The 16,891-nt window shown below is 47.1% G+C and overlaps 1 protein-coding gene across 2 annotated transcripts; it reads left to right on the top strand.

Annotated features, from left to right (window-relative positions):
- Window positions 1-5,194: 5,194 nt before the first annotated feature.
- IFT27 (intraflagellar transport 27) lies at window positions 5,195-15,595 on the top strand. 2 transcript variants are annotated; one of them, XM_030545549.1, is made up of 8 exons: window positions 5,195-5,280; window positions 5,935-6,035; window positions 11,051-11,130; window positions 12,445-12,504; window positions 13,852-13,911; window positions 14,559-14,676; window positions 15,000-15,109; window positions 15,292-15,594. In XM_030545549.1, exons 2-8 carry the CDS (start codon window positions 6,002-6,004, stop codon window positions 15,388-15,390), a joined length of 561 nt encoding a protein of 186 aa, XP_030401409.1. In that variant the 5' UTR covers window positions 5,195-5,280; window positions 5,935-6,001; the 3' UTR covers window positions 15,391-15,594. The 2 variants fall into 2 exon arrangements, with proteins under 2 accessions (XP_030401409.1, XP_030401419.1); XM_030545559.1 differs by lacking the exon at window positions 12,445-12,504 and having other exon boundaries at window positions 15,292-15,595.
- Window positions 15,596-16,891: the final 1,296 nt, after the last annotated feature.

Genomic DNA, 16,891 nt, shown 5'->3' with positions numbered 1-16,891 from the left:
TCTCAGCCCCCCCGCCACAGGGGTGGGTGAGAGCAGTGAGCAGGGGCATGGCCTCGGCTGGAAGAAGCAGGGCAGGGGGCTAGCCTTCAGAAGGGAAGCTTCACCCACCGCCCATGACAATGCCATAGCTCAGCGTTTAGACCACACTCCTGGAAAACCCCTGTTCAAATGCTTTCTCCCTCTAGCAGAAGAGGGAATTGAACCTGGATTTCTCACATCCCAGGTGACTGAGTGGGCTAAAAGTTATACAGTCAGCTCCTCCTCCAGCCACTTTGGAGGGAGCAAGGTAGGCACCTAATTCATTTCTGCAAGAAACAGCTTGGGTGCCAAAGCCACCTGATGCCAGGCAGCAGGTTCTTCTTGTTCGTGGATCACTAAGCAGAGACAGGCACCCCCTTGCAGCCCAGATTTAGGCATCTATCCTTGAGAGAGGGGCAGGGCTTAGGACACACCCTTCTCATCAGCATCTCCAATTGGCTTGCTCCCCGTCTAGTGTGCTGGCTTTTGTGGCTCACATTCTAGGCACCTGCCTTTCCCCATTCATTGCAGAGGGAGCCCAAGTGCCTAACTCAGGCTTTGTGGATCGCAGTTTTGCTCCTGGGATTTTCTAAGCGCCTCAGAATTAGGAGCCACAAGACACAGCATGGTGACACCTAACTCCCTTTGTGGATCCCACCCACCCATCCGACTTTTGAACCATAGAAACACATGGCATATATGTCAAGACAATCAAAAGTGCTGATATCACTGCCACTAATACTCCGGCTGATTCCCCGACCCTATAATCATCTCTCTTTCCACTAGTTCTCAGACAGCTAGCTTTCACCCATGCCTCAATCTCTATTAGATACTGAGTAAATCTTACTGCTCAGGCAGGATTCGAACTTGAAGAGAGAGAAATATGGAGCTAGGCATCATCAGTATATTGAGGCATCGTAACTTGTACTTCCTTACTAACAGCCTTGTCTATAGTTTGCACCAGAGGGGTGACAAAATGGAATCTCATAAAAGTCCACAAGACAGCCCTCTGTGCAGATGAACAGCTGTCTAATACAGCCTCTGAGATCAAATAAAAAGAAAGGGAAAGTGCCACGCTAAAGTGAGCCCACTTATTCATGTAGCTGCATCAATAAAACCTATGCCAGTCCCTGTACACCACTTCAAATGCCTACAGGTGAATCAGTAAATTCTCATGGTCAATGGCATCAAAGGTAGCTACAGATCTAAAAGAAGCAGCAGGGATACTTGATCTTCCTCCATCACCAAGAAGAGATCATTAAACAAGACCACCAATGCAGCTTCTGTACTATACCCAGGCCTCTGACCAAACTGACTGGAGTTAAAAAGGTATAAGTAATCCAGATATTGCTGAAGTCATTTTGGACATGCATACATTTATGTGCGTGCTTAACTTAAACTCTTTGGGACAAGGATCACTTCTTACTATATGTTTGTACAGTGCCCAGCATGTTGGGGCCCTGATCTGATTACGGTCATTGGGTGCTGCTGTAATATGAATAAATATAATAAAACAATTTTGTTTTAAATCAAGAGTCTCCCACTTTCCTGGTTAAGGCCTCTGCATAGGAACACTAGGTTCTTGTATCTTTCTCATCCATTCCAGAATCAGGTCACTTAAGTCTTCCACCTCCTACTCAGTAATGTCCCCAGAACCCTACTTTAGTCTTGTCTCCCCATTAGACTCCCTGCAACCACACTTTGATCTCTCCTTCATCACAAGAATACCTAGGATGATACCAACTTCCTTTCAGTCCAAAAGACAGACTTCACTTTATCTCTGAGACTAGGCCACCTATGTCCTTGGCTCAGTCTTCAGACTTAAAAACCTTACTTTACTACCACTGCTTCTACTCACCTGCAGTCCCATCATCCATCCTTTCTGCAGCCTGCCTGACAAAGTGTGGCCTACCTCCTGCTCCACAGGCAGAGCACAGGCTATCTGTTGACATGACTATTGCCAGTCCCAATTCCCTTAGTTATTCACAATGCCTTCCTACCTGATGTCAAAACAGGAGCTGAGTTATATGACTGCAGATAACAGGGCCTCTTATAGCTGCTGCGTGGGGTGTTCTTTCCCTCTTTCATTTTTCAAGAGGGGGCCTGCCACTCCCCATTCCTGCCTAATAGGTGGAGAAAAGACGGAAAGAAAGTGAGGAGGAAATGGGGGCAAAGGTGGTGTCATAACCTATTCCCAGATTTGGATCTTAGCGTCCAAAATATGGGGGTTAGCATGAAAACCTCCAAGCTTAGTTACCAGCTTGGACCTGGTAAAACTGCCACCACCCAAAAAATTAGAGTGTTTTGGGGCACTCTGGTCCCCCCAAAAACCTTCCCTGGAGACCCTAAGACCCAAATTCCTTGAGTCTCACAACAAAGGGGAATAAACCATTTCCCTTCCCTTCTCCCTTCCAGGTGTTCCCTCCCTGGGTTCCTGGAGAGATACACAGAAGCAAGCTCCGTGAATCTAAACAGAGGGATCCCACCCTCTCTATTTCCAGTCCTGGAAAACACAAGCACCGAGAGAGAGCCAAGCTCCCCCACCACCCTCCTCCTTCACCCAGAGGGAATGCAAAGTCAGGCTAGTAAATCAAAGGCCACGTCTACACTACAGAATAAAATCGAAATTATTAAAACCAGTTTTATAAAACAGGTTTTATAAAATCAATTTTACGCATCCACACTAGGGCACATTACTTCAGTGGTGTGCGTCCATGGTCCCAGGCTACCATTGATCTCCGGAGCGGTGCACTCTGGGTAGCTACATTAAAGGAATGAGACCAATAACTTCGATTTCCGTCCACACTAACCCTAAATCGATGTAGTAATATCGATTTTAGGGTTACTCCTCTCGTTGGGGAGGAGTACAGAAATCGATTTTAAGAGCCCTTAAAATTGATTTAAAGTGCCTTGTAGTGTGGACGGGTACAGAGTTAAATCGATTTAACGCTGTTTAAATCGATTTAATGCTGTAGTGTGGACCAGGCCTAACACACACAGATTTCCCCCTGACTTCTTCCTCCCACCAATTCCCTGATGAGCTACAGACTCAATTCCCTGGAGTTCCCCACCAAAGAAAAACTCCAACAGGTCTTAAAAAGAAAGCTTTATATAAAAAGAAAGAAAAAATACATAAAAATGGTCTCTCTGTATTAAGGTGACAAATACAGGGTCAATTGCTTAAAAGAAATATGAATAAACAGCCTTATTCAAAAAGAATACAATTCAGAACACTCCAGCAACTACACATATGTAAATACAAAAAAAACACATATAAACCACTGTCCTTTCTGTACTTACAACTGGGAAACAGAAGATTAGAAACAAGAGGTAGAAAAATCACTTCTCATAGCCGAGAGGGACAGACACAAGACAAAGAACACAGGACTCAGACACAAACTTCCCTCCACCCAGATTTGTTTCCTGATTGGTCCTCTGGTCAGGTGTTTCAGGTTACTCCTTTCCAGGTGAAAGAGACATTAACCCTTAGCTATCGGTTTATGACAGGTGGGCTCTACTTCTCCCCAGCTGCTGTATGGGGACTCAATCCAACCAGCCTCCTTGTTGGCTGATGGGAGGATGCGGGAATCCTGTCTTCCCCCACTTGTTTTTTTCCTTGGGTTCCTTTTCTCTTTCTCCTCCACATGTTCAGGAAGAGAAAGAGGGAGATAGAAGACTGCAGAGCAGGGAGCAGTTATTAGTGTTCTGCTGTACTCAGACTATGGACAGCTAACAGCAAGCACAATCATGAGCACCTGCTTGGATCATAGGGCCCACTTAGGTCTTAAACTACCATTGACAATACAAGACTTCAATGAACGCTGGGTGGATTCTACTGCACTATAGACATGATCAATAAATCTCATGGACATCATTACTGATCCTCCCTGGCTTCATTAAAGGCGTTCTCCATAACCTGGGCCAACTTGTTTATCTTTTTTAAATATTGGCACAACGTTAGCTTCCTTCCAGTCTTCTGGAACTTCCCAGTGTTTCCAAAGCTATTGAAAATCAGTATTAACAGTCAAGCAGGCTTCTCAGCCAGTTTTTAAAACCATTGGATGCAAGTTGTGCAGACCTGCTGATTTAAAATAGGTAACTTTCATAGCTGGTGTTTAATAGCCTCACGAAATACCCGTGGAATGGAAAGAGACCTATCGTATGGCTACATGATCATCATCTGGTTTTTAAATGTTTACCATCACAAAGCCAGTGAGCGGCAACAGCACACGGGTGGGAGGAGATGGAGACAGGTGAGGGAGGGAGGGAAGCCAGGGCAGCTGACAACAGACAGAGACAGACTGGCTAACAGACAGAGACAGACTGGCTAAGCAGGCAGTGAAAGCGATGGGAGGGCATGAACTGGAGGGTGCAGGGGTGGGCAGGAAGCCAGCCAGGGAAAGCAATATAAACACAGGCTTCTCCGCTTTCCCCCTGGGGCTGGCTGTCACCGCTCGCACAGCCCTGCCTGCCCCCCCATGGGGCTGCACTCCCACACGAGGCCGAGGCCAGCTGAAGAACCCGCGGAACGCACGCGCAACCCCTCGCGCGGGTAACAAAGGCCGGAGGGGGCCAAGTTAGAGGGAAGAGGATCGTGCGCATGCGCGGTTAACTCAGTTAACCCGGAGTTGAGCGAACGAACTGCGTGGAAGAGCCCATTATGTACCGAAGGGCGTAGGCAGTTAAAGTAGTTTTTTTTTTCCTGTTCTTTCCCCCAGAACGCTGCCAGGAAGTTGCGCCTCATTTTGGCGAGTACTGCCAGTCCGTATCTTTCTGGGTGTCGCGCTTTTCCCTAAGCTTCCCTATAGAATAATTCCGCCTAGATAGTACGGGCCGCCATGGTCTGCCCAATCAAAAAGAGGGTCCAGAAATGTAATTAGTTGCTGGGTAAAACAGCTTGAGGGCACGCGCACACAGCCAGAACTGCAGCGGTAATAACTTCGTCGCCTGCCTCAGGCCGCTTTTCCCTTGCAATGGGCGGGGCATTTCTTTTGATTGACAGACCCGTACCCAATGACAAGTATATTCCTGAACCAATGGCCTCAGAGTATCGAGGACGTAGAGTTCCCAAAAGGTGGAGCCCAAAGGAAGGGAGTCAATAGCAGCCCGAGAGACCGGTGGATGGACAGCACCACCAGCCAATAGAGTGTCACAGAAGGGGAAGGGGGGCGGTGGCTGAGCGAAGACGGAGCGTTGCTAGGGAAGCGCCGGTGGTGGGACAGGGCTGCGGAGCCTGCGACGCTGCGCGAGTTCGAATAGCCGGTGGGGCCTGCGCCCCCTCTGCACCCCACTCCCCTCGGAGCCTGCCCCCCTCCTTCAGCCTCCTCCCCATCAGAGCCTGCCCTCCCCCCCGCACCCTCCAGGAACCCGCCTCCCCCTCTGCACCCCTCTCCCCTCCGAGCCCGCCCTCCCCTCCGCCTCCTCCTCTGCACCCTACTCCCCTCAGAGCCTGCCCGCCCTCCCTCCTCTCCCCCCGCACCCCCCCAGGGACCGCCTCCCCCTCTGCACCCTACTCCCCTCAGAGCCTGCCCGCCCTCCCTCCTCTCCCCCCGCACCCCCCCAGGGACCGCCTCCCCCTCTGCACCCTACTCCCCTCAGAGCCTGCCCGCCCTCTCCCCCACACCCCACTCCCCCTCTACACTCCACTCCCCTTGGAGCCCGCCTGCCCTCCCCCTCTGCACCCCCCAGAGACCTGCCTTCCCCCTCTCCACCCCCCTCCCCTTGGATCCCGCCTTCCCCCTCTGCACTCCACTCCCCGCAAGATCTACCTTCCCCTCTCTGCACCCCCTGCCCCTTTAGGGCCCGCTGCCCCCCTCTCCAGCTGCGGCTTTCAAGTCCCACCTCATCCAGGTCTCAGCTGCTGACTTGCCCATGTTCAGTCCTTTGGTGATTGTTTAAGACTCTTTTCCCCCACAGGGCTCCAGTCATCATCGCCGTGACTCCCCAGGAACAGTCCCCGGTTCCCCTTGTGGCAGCACGGAGCATGGTGAAACTAGCTGCAAAATGCATCCTGACAGGTGAGCTTGTCATCTGTAGTCCAGTGCTTAATTTGTGCCAGGATTGAGCCCTGGCACCCCTCGGTTTGCTACATCAGTCATAAATGTAAAATAATTGCTTGAGCCACAGCACCTCTTTCATTACAAATTAAGCATGGCTGAAGTCCATCTGGGGTTGGCTGTTCTACCTGACCCAAAATAATGGGTTAGCTGAGGGGTTGAGTAATGGCCAAAATGGTCCAGTGTTTTAAAACACTGATTTATGAGAACGGTAATGAAAGACAGCAAGACTTTGCCATCTCCAGGAGCCCTACATACTTAGACCTACTCACAAAAATGAAGTTACTCAGCAGAGTTCAGAGTTAAAATAACAATGCAAAGAAAAAATTGCCCCAGCACTCAAATGAAAAAGATAGACCACCACCTCCTGCTACAGTAGTTGACAGTGGCCAAATGCTAGGTGATCAGCTGAGCAGTGAGTTGCTGTTATTTGACCAGTCAATTGACCGTCTTGACAAGCCTACACTGATCTTTCGCCGTGTTAGTGTTAGCTGTTATTTATGTTATGATAGCAGCCCAAGTGCCCATTAGCTGAGATCAGGGCTGCATTGCATAGGTGCCGTGCATGCAAATGGAGACAGTCCCTGGCCCAAACAACTTGCTGTCTAAATAGACAAGGCATAAGGTGAAATGGGGTGCAGAGAGGGGAAGTGATTTGCCCAAGGTCACATGTCAGGTCACTAGTAAAGCAATGAACAGATCCCAGGTTTCCTGACTCCTTGTCCAGTGCCCTGTCCACTAGATCAGAGTGCCTCAACAACACTGCTTCATTTTGTACAGCAGCCTTCATGCCAACTGTACTTCAGTTACAATTGTATTTAACTACATTCTATAAAAAGCAGCGGGTAACGAACTACGAGATACAGATGAGGAAGAGGATATTTTCAGATGAAATATGATGGAGAGCCAGTGGGGGATGGGGGGAAGATGCAGGATCAAAGAGAGAGCTCTCTTCACAGCAATGGAAAGATGATGTGACAGGAAAGGCGAGAGAAGCAGAGCAGGGAGCCAAGACCAGCTTCATGAAATAAGCAGGAGCATTCCCATTAGTACTGAAAATGAAAATTAAGTTGGGAATAAGGATGATTCCATGATTTCAAACAAGAAAAAATGTATGGTGTTAGTCAGCTTAAAAGTAAAAGAAAGGCAGATGTGTCCGAGGAGGCTGCTCTTGCTCAAGAGAAGCACAAGTTAACCTGAAAGAAGCTGAGGTGAAGCTGCAAGTTTGTTTGGCCATGACAGGCTGTGGAATGTTAAGATGTATGTACAGTTGAATGCTATCAAGCATTACAGAAGCAAGACATCAAATGTAGAGATAAGATGACTGAAAGGCATAGGTGTAGATTCACTTCTATTTGGAGGGAGGGCAGCCCTAGCCAGGCCAACATGGTTGTGCATGGGGAGTAAATTCCATGCCTGCTGAGGCTTGCAGTTTTTTTGTATTTTTGTTTTTTGGGGGGGGAACACCCCCCATGATCCCTCACTTTATACCCATTATGAAAGGGGCTAGGTAAAATGAAAGAGTCTCACTTCCCTGCTGGCTTCAGGAACCTCCAAAGAGGAAGAGTCTTAACACAGAAGAGGAGCCACAACAAATTAAAGGAGGAGAAAGAACACAATTAGGTGGGAGCATAAACATCAGAGGAGGGAACAAAAAACTCACATGTACCTACTCATCCGAAGGAGAGAGTGGCTCACATTGCTGAGAGTTGCACAGAGGTCAAGGAGAACAAGAAGAGAAAGAGTGTTCATTAGCAGAAAGGAGATTAACTATATGATGTACAATGATTCCTTTGTTATTTCCCGGGAAGATTTACAGTCAAGAATATTGTTGTGAGCTAATTGCTGAGAAAAGGGGAAGGTTAAGGATAGGGCAGTAATTAGACAAGGGAGTGTATTTAAAGAAGGTGGTAAACAGTATTTGATTTATTATTTTTTTTTAGAGCAATAGGGAAAGTACTGGAGGGCAATGGAATTAGTAACATTAGGAATAGCATAGGGAGCAATGGTGGGAAGTCAGGACCAAACTAATGGAAAAAGGCAGAGAATGTTAAATTACTGTAATAAAAAATATGAACTGGAGTGAAGGGAAAGAATGGAGCAAAGGAAGAGAAGAAAGTCACTAATCCTATTGGGATCCAGGAAGTGGGCAGGCAGAGCCCACCCACTACTAAAGGACCTCCCCGCAGCCTAAGAGGAGGATCCACAGAACCTGGAAACCAAGTGATTCCGGGGGACAACTAATGAAATAACAGGGACAGGAGTGCAGTCAAAGAGTCAAACGAAGGCAACCTGACAGGGACACTGAGCAGAGAACCCCGGACAGTGCCCACCGCTCCTCAGAGGCATCAAGGGAGCCAGCAGACGCCACCCAGAGGAACTCTGACCAGATGCGTGAATGGACAGAGGATCGGAAATAGGCCCCACAGTTACAGGAATCTCCATCAGCCAACCTTCACTCCCTGGTTTTATAGATGGCCTTTTCAGCAAAGGTCAGGAGGAGGTCGACCAGTAGGTCCCGTGGCTTTGTGGGGCCACAGATGGGGAGTGCATGGATGGGGAGGTGAGGGGAAAAGTGCAGCCAGAAATGTAACAAAATATTTCTGAGGAGTCGGAATAAGGGCTGCAAGCTGGCACGCTCCAAGTAAATATGCGCCAGGGTCTTCCTCACACCGCAGAAGGGGGAGATGTCTGGGACAGGGATAAACTGTGCCAAATACACGCCCGTGCTCACGGCCCCGTGAAGGAGTCGCCAACTGATATCCCCGGCAGGCCTTGGGACCAGGGTAGAGTATAGGCTGGCCCACCGGGGTGCCTCACCCTCAAAAGGTGGCAGGAGGTCCCGCCACTTTGTGTTGAGGCGGGACATGAGGGTGAGGAAGTGAAGGGTGTGGAGCATGAGCATGTATAAATGTTTCCTTGGCGTGGTCTGGAAACGAATTGGTTGCAAGTCATGCAGCTGGCTCACGGTAAAGGGGCAGGGGCAGGGGCTGGGGTGGAGGGTGGGCGGGGTGTGCCGTCTCACAGGACCCAATCAAGGAAGACCTGAGTAGCTGGCGGCAAAGCAACCGTCACCTCCTGAAATACACGCTGGGGAGTACGAGGCGCGGAGGGCCTCGTGTGCTGAGCGAGCATCAGGGGATCCAGCCAGTCTCCTCTGTCGCAGTCCAGGAGGTCTCCGACTTTGGTGACTTCTGCCAGGACCAACCTTTGGCGGGCATGCAGTGTTGTTGTTGGTCTCAGGATATTAGCAAGACAAGATGGGTGAGGTAATATCTTATTGGACCAGCTTCTGTTCCTTTTGTACCCTCACAAAACAATTTATTTTCCCAACACTGCTGTTAAACGATCCTATAATCCTGCTTCAATACCTGAAATAGAATTAGTACTCAAAGGACAGAGCAACAAATCAATGTACATAGTTTATTTTTCCAGTTGCATTAAATTCAGGCTTAATTTTTCCTAAGACTTGTGTCAGCTGAGCCCAGGGTGAAAGAGACAAGCTTTGGTGCATATACAGAGCTCTTCTTCAGGTCCTGAAGAAGACTTCTGTGTAAGCTGGAAAGCTTGTCTCTCACCATCAGAAGCTGGTACAATAAAAGCTATTATCTCACGTACCTTGTCTCACTAATGGGGCAATCAGTCTGAAATAAGACACCAAATTAGATAAAAATTTGCACTGAGAGGTGGAAACAAAAGAACTTTCTGCAGTTTGAGACAGGGTGTGAAGAAGCATTATGAGTATATCCTGTGGGAACATCAGGACAGCTCTATGCCAGCTTCACAGGAGGTCCTGTTGTAGGGAGTATTCCAGGGAGTAGCCTGTACATTCTTAAGATCCAGCAATTCTGTGCCACTGCTCTGGCCCATAGGGACTATTGCAGCAGGAGCCTAAATTAGGGCAACCCTGGGGGGTAGCCTACTCTTGGGGGTCAAATCAGTACGTGGCATCCCCAAAATAGGAGCAGCAAAAGCCGTCTCCCTTACTCTCCCTGCACCTGGTTTTTATGGGTATGAATCAGCAGGCCTTTTTGCTCTAGAGATTGACACTCACTTCCCTTATGTCCAGGATTGAGCTAAGAAGCCACCTGCAGCAGGAGTTGCTTAGCATCTCCCAGCAGGGGCAACACCTGCTAAATGTGGGAGGGTTCATAGGAGAACACTGCCACCCTCTTGCTATTCCAGTAGCATGAATGACCTGATCATCCCACAAACACATTTGGATTTTGGAAGATATGTAATCTTGAGAGAGGAAGGTCTACTATCACAGCCCCTTCTCCCCTCCTATTCCACAGTGTTTTGTCTTCACATTGAGGTATGCCTGAGTAGGTTTGGGAATCTTTAATTGTCCATGCTAGAAAGGATACAGGGCTGACCTGTGAATTTTAGAACAAATGGCAAGTCTGCCCTGATGTTTAGGGACCTCTCAGCCATGGATATTGTAGACGCCTAAAGCTAGTTCTGCACATGCAATAGCAACAGTCATTTCACCATTTAGGGTATGTCTACATTACCCACCGATCCGGCGGGTAGTGATCGATCTATTGGGGATTGATGTATCGCGTCTCATCTAGACGCAATAAATTGATCTGCGAACGGGCTCCCTGTTGACTCTGGAACTCCACCAGAGCGAGAGGTGAAAGCGGAGTCGACGGGGGAGTGGCAGCCGTCGATCCCGCGCCGCAAGGACGCGAAGTACGTGATTCTAAGTCGATCTAAGATACATCAACTTCAGCTACGCTATTCTCGTAGCTGAAGTTGCATATTTTAGATCGAGTCTCACTCCCTCACCCCCAGTGTAGACCAGACCTTAGACAATTATCCTATTGATTTTTCTGGCTTTCTTGCCTTGGTATGAGTAAAATGGCAAATGAAGGTAACAAAAAGCACTTTTGGGGATTTGGTGGGAACAGGATTGAGGGGAGGGGAAATGAGATTGTCCATCCAAAACTAAACAAAGCACTTTGGTCATGCAGGTGACTCAGCAGTGGGGAAGAGTGCCCTGGCCCAGATGTTCTGCAATGATGGAGCTCATTTCCAGAAAAACTACACACTGGTAAGCTTTGTGGGATGAAACATCCAGAACAGGGATTGAGGGACGACACCAGGCTTAGTCTGCCATCGAGTGACTTCTCTAAAACTCCATGAATGAGGAATAGGAAACTCCAAGCAGGATGAATTATTGAGGGCTAGTTTTAGCTATTGACAGACCTTTACACTGATGCATTAAAGGGGGTGTCTAATAGGGTTTTCTTTCAAAATACTTAGACACCAGGCTGTAAAGAGAAGCTGACTAGCATCATAGTAGATTTCCATATACCTATGGTGTTGGCTTCAAAGTTTAACACAGAGTAAACTAATTACAATAGTTTCCTTCTGTATTAGAATTTTCACAAGCTAGCGGGATCTTAGACAATTTCCTATTTTCAGGGAGCTCCAAGGGAAAATGATTTGCTGCAGGAGGAAGCGTCTTACTCCGAGCAGAATATCTGAGTGTGGAATGTATGCTCTTCACCGTACAAACACAAAAATATGCTCCATGGCCCCAAGCTATTGAAATCTACAGAAACCATTCCAAGAGGAAGAGGGTGCGATTTGCAGCCCTTCCATATAAAAAATATTAATGGTGATAGGTGTACAGAAGCAGGATGGAAAATAAGTGCTGTCTTCCATGTTATACATTGAAATAAAGACCAAAAGGAAAACTGGAGAATAGAAATAGAGACAAAAATGGAAAGTGTCTTGGGGAGGGAGAGAGAAAGTGGAAGAGGCATAAAAAGAGGCCCCAGAATCCTATGTGCCAGCTGCAGCAAAGCACATGTGAAGGATCACATGGTCAGTGCAGAGGATTCAGGGGGATGTTTTGGTGCAGCCAAGCAGAGAGAAATCAGTGAGTATTGATCCAGCTCTAGAGCTGAAGTTGTCAACTAATATCGTGGTATGTGAGCAAATCTCCAGAGGCTAGTTCTTTTCCATCGCCTTTCCTCATGTGAGCAAGTCTCTAGGGGTTAACAGTATCTTTGATTGTAAGAAAGTTTAGAGAGACAAGGTCCTGAAGAAGAGCTCTGTATAAGCTCAAGAGCTTGTTTGTCTCACTACCAGAAGTTGGTGTAATAGACGATATTACCTCACCCACCCTGTCTGTCTAATATCCTGGGACCAACACAACTACAAAAATACTGCATACAACATGTAAGAAAGTTTGGCATTAGGACTTTAGGAAGTGTTATTGTGAAGTTGGTTCTTCACAGTCTCAGTTTGATGGTATTCTGGTGATCTACGGTGATTGCTGCACCCTAGAACATACTGTGTAAGTGGACAGGCCTCTACAATCCCTGCTGATCAATGTTTTCCTGATTCTGCTTGACAGACAACGGGCGTGGAACTGTTGGTGAAGACTATATCTGTTCCAGAGACAAGTGATAGTGTGGTGAGCCCTACTGTGTCACAAATAGGAACAGAAGGAGCTCTTCAGAGCACAAACTCCATCTATTACGTAGATGTCTGATATGTCTCATTCCCTTGGATGGACTCACCAGAGGTTTACCTGGATATTAAGTTGGAAACCTGATACACTGATCATGTGCTTACATAAGGAATTAAAATAATTATGCACAATAGCTGACTTTTCCAGTGATAACTTATTTTTAAAACATACATGTTTACATATTGAACTGCAACATGACTTTTTAAACTGAAGCTCTCACCAATCCAGTTAGGGCCCTGCACTGCCATGTAGGATACTCAGGTATAATTCCAATTCCATAGAACAGTGGAGACTGGGCCCTATCCAGACTGTGTTAATGCTCTGCACTACCATTAAGATATAGGTATACTCAGGTTAGCATCCGAGTCTCTTGTTCCACAGATCTAGTTGGTGCTCGAAGTGGAGACCAGGCCTGGTGCACTGTGGAGTAGACCTTTTCACTGTTTATGCAGGAAATCCAGCTACTGCTTTTCACTTGCCCTCTGGGCTAGGCGCACTGTGGAGGCTGTGAGCTTAGCCACTGAGGCATGAGGCTATGTTGCTGTGGTTGTACAAGAAGCAAGTGTGACAGCTTCTAGTGTGACAGCTTCTAGTGTATACCTCCCAAACCTTTCCCCACATAGAATCATAGAAATGTAGGACTGGAAGGAACCTCAAGAGGTCAAGTTAATTCTCTGTGCTGTGGCAGGACCACATTAATTTAGAGTCTAGACCATCCCTGACAGGCGTTGGTCCAATCTGTTCTTAAAAATGTCCAATGATGAGGATTCTACAGCCTCCCTTGGAAGCTTGTTCTGCTTCTAATTACAAGGGTAGGTAAGCAAGTTTTTCTTAATATCTAACCTAAATCTCCCTTCCTGCAGATTAAGCCGATTGCTTCTTGTCCTACCTTCAGTGGACATGGAGAACAATTGATCACCATCCGCTTTATAACAGCCCTTAATATATTGGAAGACAGTTATCAGGTCTCCCCTCAGTCTTCTTTTCTCAAGACTAAACATGTCCAGTTTCTTTAACCTTTCTTCATAGTCAGGTTTTCTAAATCGGTTGTTATCTTTGTTGCTCTTCTCTGGACACAATACTGCAGCTGAGGCCTCACTGTACCGAGTAGAGTGGGACAGCTACTTCTTATGTCTTACAAACAGCATTCCTGTTAATACACCTCTGAGTGAAATTAGCCTTTTTTTTTCAACTGCATCACACTACTGACTCATGTTCTGTTTGTGATCCACTATAACCCCCAGATCCTTTTCATGGTCTTCCATGTAAAAACCTTCTTTCTGCTTTCAGGAACTCTTCCTTTTTGACTCAGCAGGCAAAGAACTATTTTCTGAGATGATGGAGAAACTGGCAAGTATCATGTAATAGTCTTCTTGTTCCTAAAGAGGTGCTTTTGCTGTGAAAAGGATCTGAAGTACCCAGTCTGGCAGATGTAGCAAGCCTTGGCCTGAGTGGAAGTGGGAGAAACTCCTCTCAGTTACCTATGACCCCTGTTCCTTTACTTTCTGAAACTTGGAACAATACTGTAGGGAATCTGTTCCAAAAGAAGGGAGGTGGGGTCCCAGAGGAAGCTCCTTTGGCTCTTAAAAAGAAATGGGAATACTAAACTGAGATAACTGTGTGGATGTGTTTGGTTTTTTATGGGCTTTTTTAGAGGAACTTACACTAGAATTGGCAAAATGGAACAGATTTTTGCCTTCAGCCTGATCTTTCTGTTCCACGGAGACTCTGCCTTCTGATGGAACATAGAACTGCCCTTGACTTTTCATACTCCAGCAAGTGTGTCCCTGTCCCCCTACATTAGAGACCTTTCCATTGTGTCATCTAATTTTTATGCATAGGGTCAGCTAATTGAGCATGAGGTCCCATTATATCAGACTCCTTTTATTTTTGTCCTGGAATGTATTTCCGTACTGACACTTCTTCTTTGGGGATGTGTTGACAATTGGCCACATCAGTTTCATTAGAGCTGACAATATCTCCCTCTTGATGTACAGTGGGAGCAGCCCAATGTCCTGTGTATTGTGTATGATGTCACCAATGAACAGTCTTTCAACAACTGTGCCAAGTGGCTGGAGAAGCTGAGGGCACAAACACTTGGAATGCACCTTCCAGGTAGGAGATGGTGAGATTCTTCGCACCCATTCTCATGTTTTGTGCCACAGCTCAATGGGAAGAATTATCTTAAATCCAAGCCAGGCATGACTTCCTCCAACTCACCCAGTCTGTTAGTAAGACAGACCAGGGAAGTGCATATCCTTTGCATATTCCAGGTGATTTCCTTGCTGTTCTTTCTGGCACCTTCTTTAAGCAGCCATAGTCTAGCAATCCAATTTTTTTCCTCCCCTGTTTTCTAACTCACCCACCAGGTTTTCCAGTAGTTATTGCTAACAATTCAGCATTTCTTTTTTCTTTTCCCTTGTTTCACATTTTTGTAGGTGTTTTAGTGGGGAATAAAACAGACCTGATTGGTCGACGAGTTGTGGAGCAGAAATGGGCAAAGGAGTGGGCTGACATCCATGGCCTGCAATACTGTGAGACGTCAGTGGTGAGTGTCTTCTCTCTTCTCCATCTGTGGAAGTGGGCGAATTCTCTTTTGGGGGCTCTGTTACAATCCTTTATCATTTAATCCCAGTATAAATGTGGGGTTTTTTTATCGAGCAGTTAAGAGTAGAAATAGGTCAATGCTTCCTCCATCCGTTTTTCACATCCTCTCTTCTCTCTTTACAGAAGGAGATGGAGAACATCGAAGCCCCTTTCCACATACTGGCAAACTCATTCCACCGACTGTACAGAGAGAAGGTGGAAACCTTTCATTCATTAGTGTGAGGGCCTTGGGTATGGCAACTTGCTTATCCCCTGTGGGGTTTCTTTTAGTTCGGAAACACCCTGATGCCTAGAATCCCGCAGACTGGAAGATGGAGATAAAGTGAGAGATGAGATTTTTTTTTTGTCCCCCTTGTGACCATTTCCTGACCATTCAGATTAAACTGGAAATAAATATGGGTAAAGGCAGCCTTTCTGAGGTTGAGACCTGGTGTTTCTTTCGTGTCTCCTGGCTTGGTTTTCTTCTTCATGAAAATCTGTTGGATAGTTGGGGCTACAGAATGGAAATTGCCAGCCTTCTGCTTTGAGATTGCCCCATCCTTTGTCAGAATGGCTTTCCTGCTAGAAACAAGGGTCTGATGATTTGGTGGAGTTTTTGAGATGGGGATGGCGTAGGGAGGATAATGGGACATTTCTCATGTTGGACAGCCCAGCACTGACATATATCTGAAGGAGGTAGGACTGCGGAGGGCCTTACATGTAGAAAGGGCTATCAGGGCTGGAATAGACTTTAGGCCCAGAGCCTGTTGAGATGATGTGCCCAGCAATTGTGGCATCTGCAGGGATTCTTCTTGACTCAGGAATGGTTCTGAGAGATGCCTACAGATTGGGGCTTGACTTACATGATGTTCCCAGGTTCATCAGCTTGGAGCCCTCTGCACTACTGACATAGTTTGCGACCCTAATCTATGTTTCTGACTTCTCAGAGTCCAGTTCTTACTCTGACTTGGCTCATTTTCTCTCTCTGTTAGAAGCTGCCAGGCTGGCAGGAGCTTTTCCTCTGTACCTCTCATAACTTGGTAATGCAGTGCCCTCTGCTGGTCCCAGGTCACAAACATGCTCAAGAAGATGCCACTGTGTTGTAGTGAGCAAGAATTGTGCTCCTATCTTCCTTCGCTACCTCCCAGATCAGAGCCATCCTTTGGATAGGGTGAATTGGGGTGAGTACTCCAGGCACTTCTGGGGGCCCCATAGGAGGTGTGATTAGCCGGCACGGTCGGTCCCAGAAGAGACAAATCCATCACTTCTGCCCTGGACCCTGCACCTCCCCTATGGACGGCCCTTTATTCCGAGGAGAGGTCCTCAAGATTTCAAATAAATAATTTCTCCTGCTTTCTCTCCCCTTGCTCTTCCCCTCCCCCCCAGCTTGCCTTTGTTTTGTGTATTTGGGATGTAGGGAGTGTTGCTGAGTAAATTCAGTAGTGACAACTCCTTGCTAGGTCCAGTTTTCAGTCTCTTGGTCAAATGAGAACCTTGTTTAGTTGTTCAGTTTTCACCATCCATTCTCACATTTCCTAGCTGATCACTTGGTTCTGGTATCACTAGTGCATACAGGACTCAGAAGGAGAAAGAGGCCACCTGGCTCTAAACTATTGAGTCAGCAGAGGGACTTGTTGAGGTTTGGTGTGGGGAGGGGCAACATCTCTAGGTAGAATTCTTGTCTCTAACATAATACTGATGTAGCATGTGTGAGAACCATTTCAGATCTCCAGTGCAGGAGATG

The sequence above is a fragment of the Gopherus evgoodei genome, chromosome 1 (genome assembly GCF_007399415.2).
Source record: "Gopherus evgoodei ecotype Sinaloan lineage chromosome 1, rGopEvg1_v1.p, whole genome shotgun sequence".
Lineage (NCBI taxonomy): Eukaryota > Metazoa > Chordata > Testudines > Testudinidae > Gopherus > Gopherus evgoodei.
The sequence above is the reverse complement of the archived record's forward strand: the minus strand, read 5'-3'. Positions and strand labels throughout refer to the sequence as shown.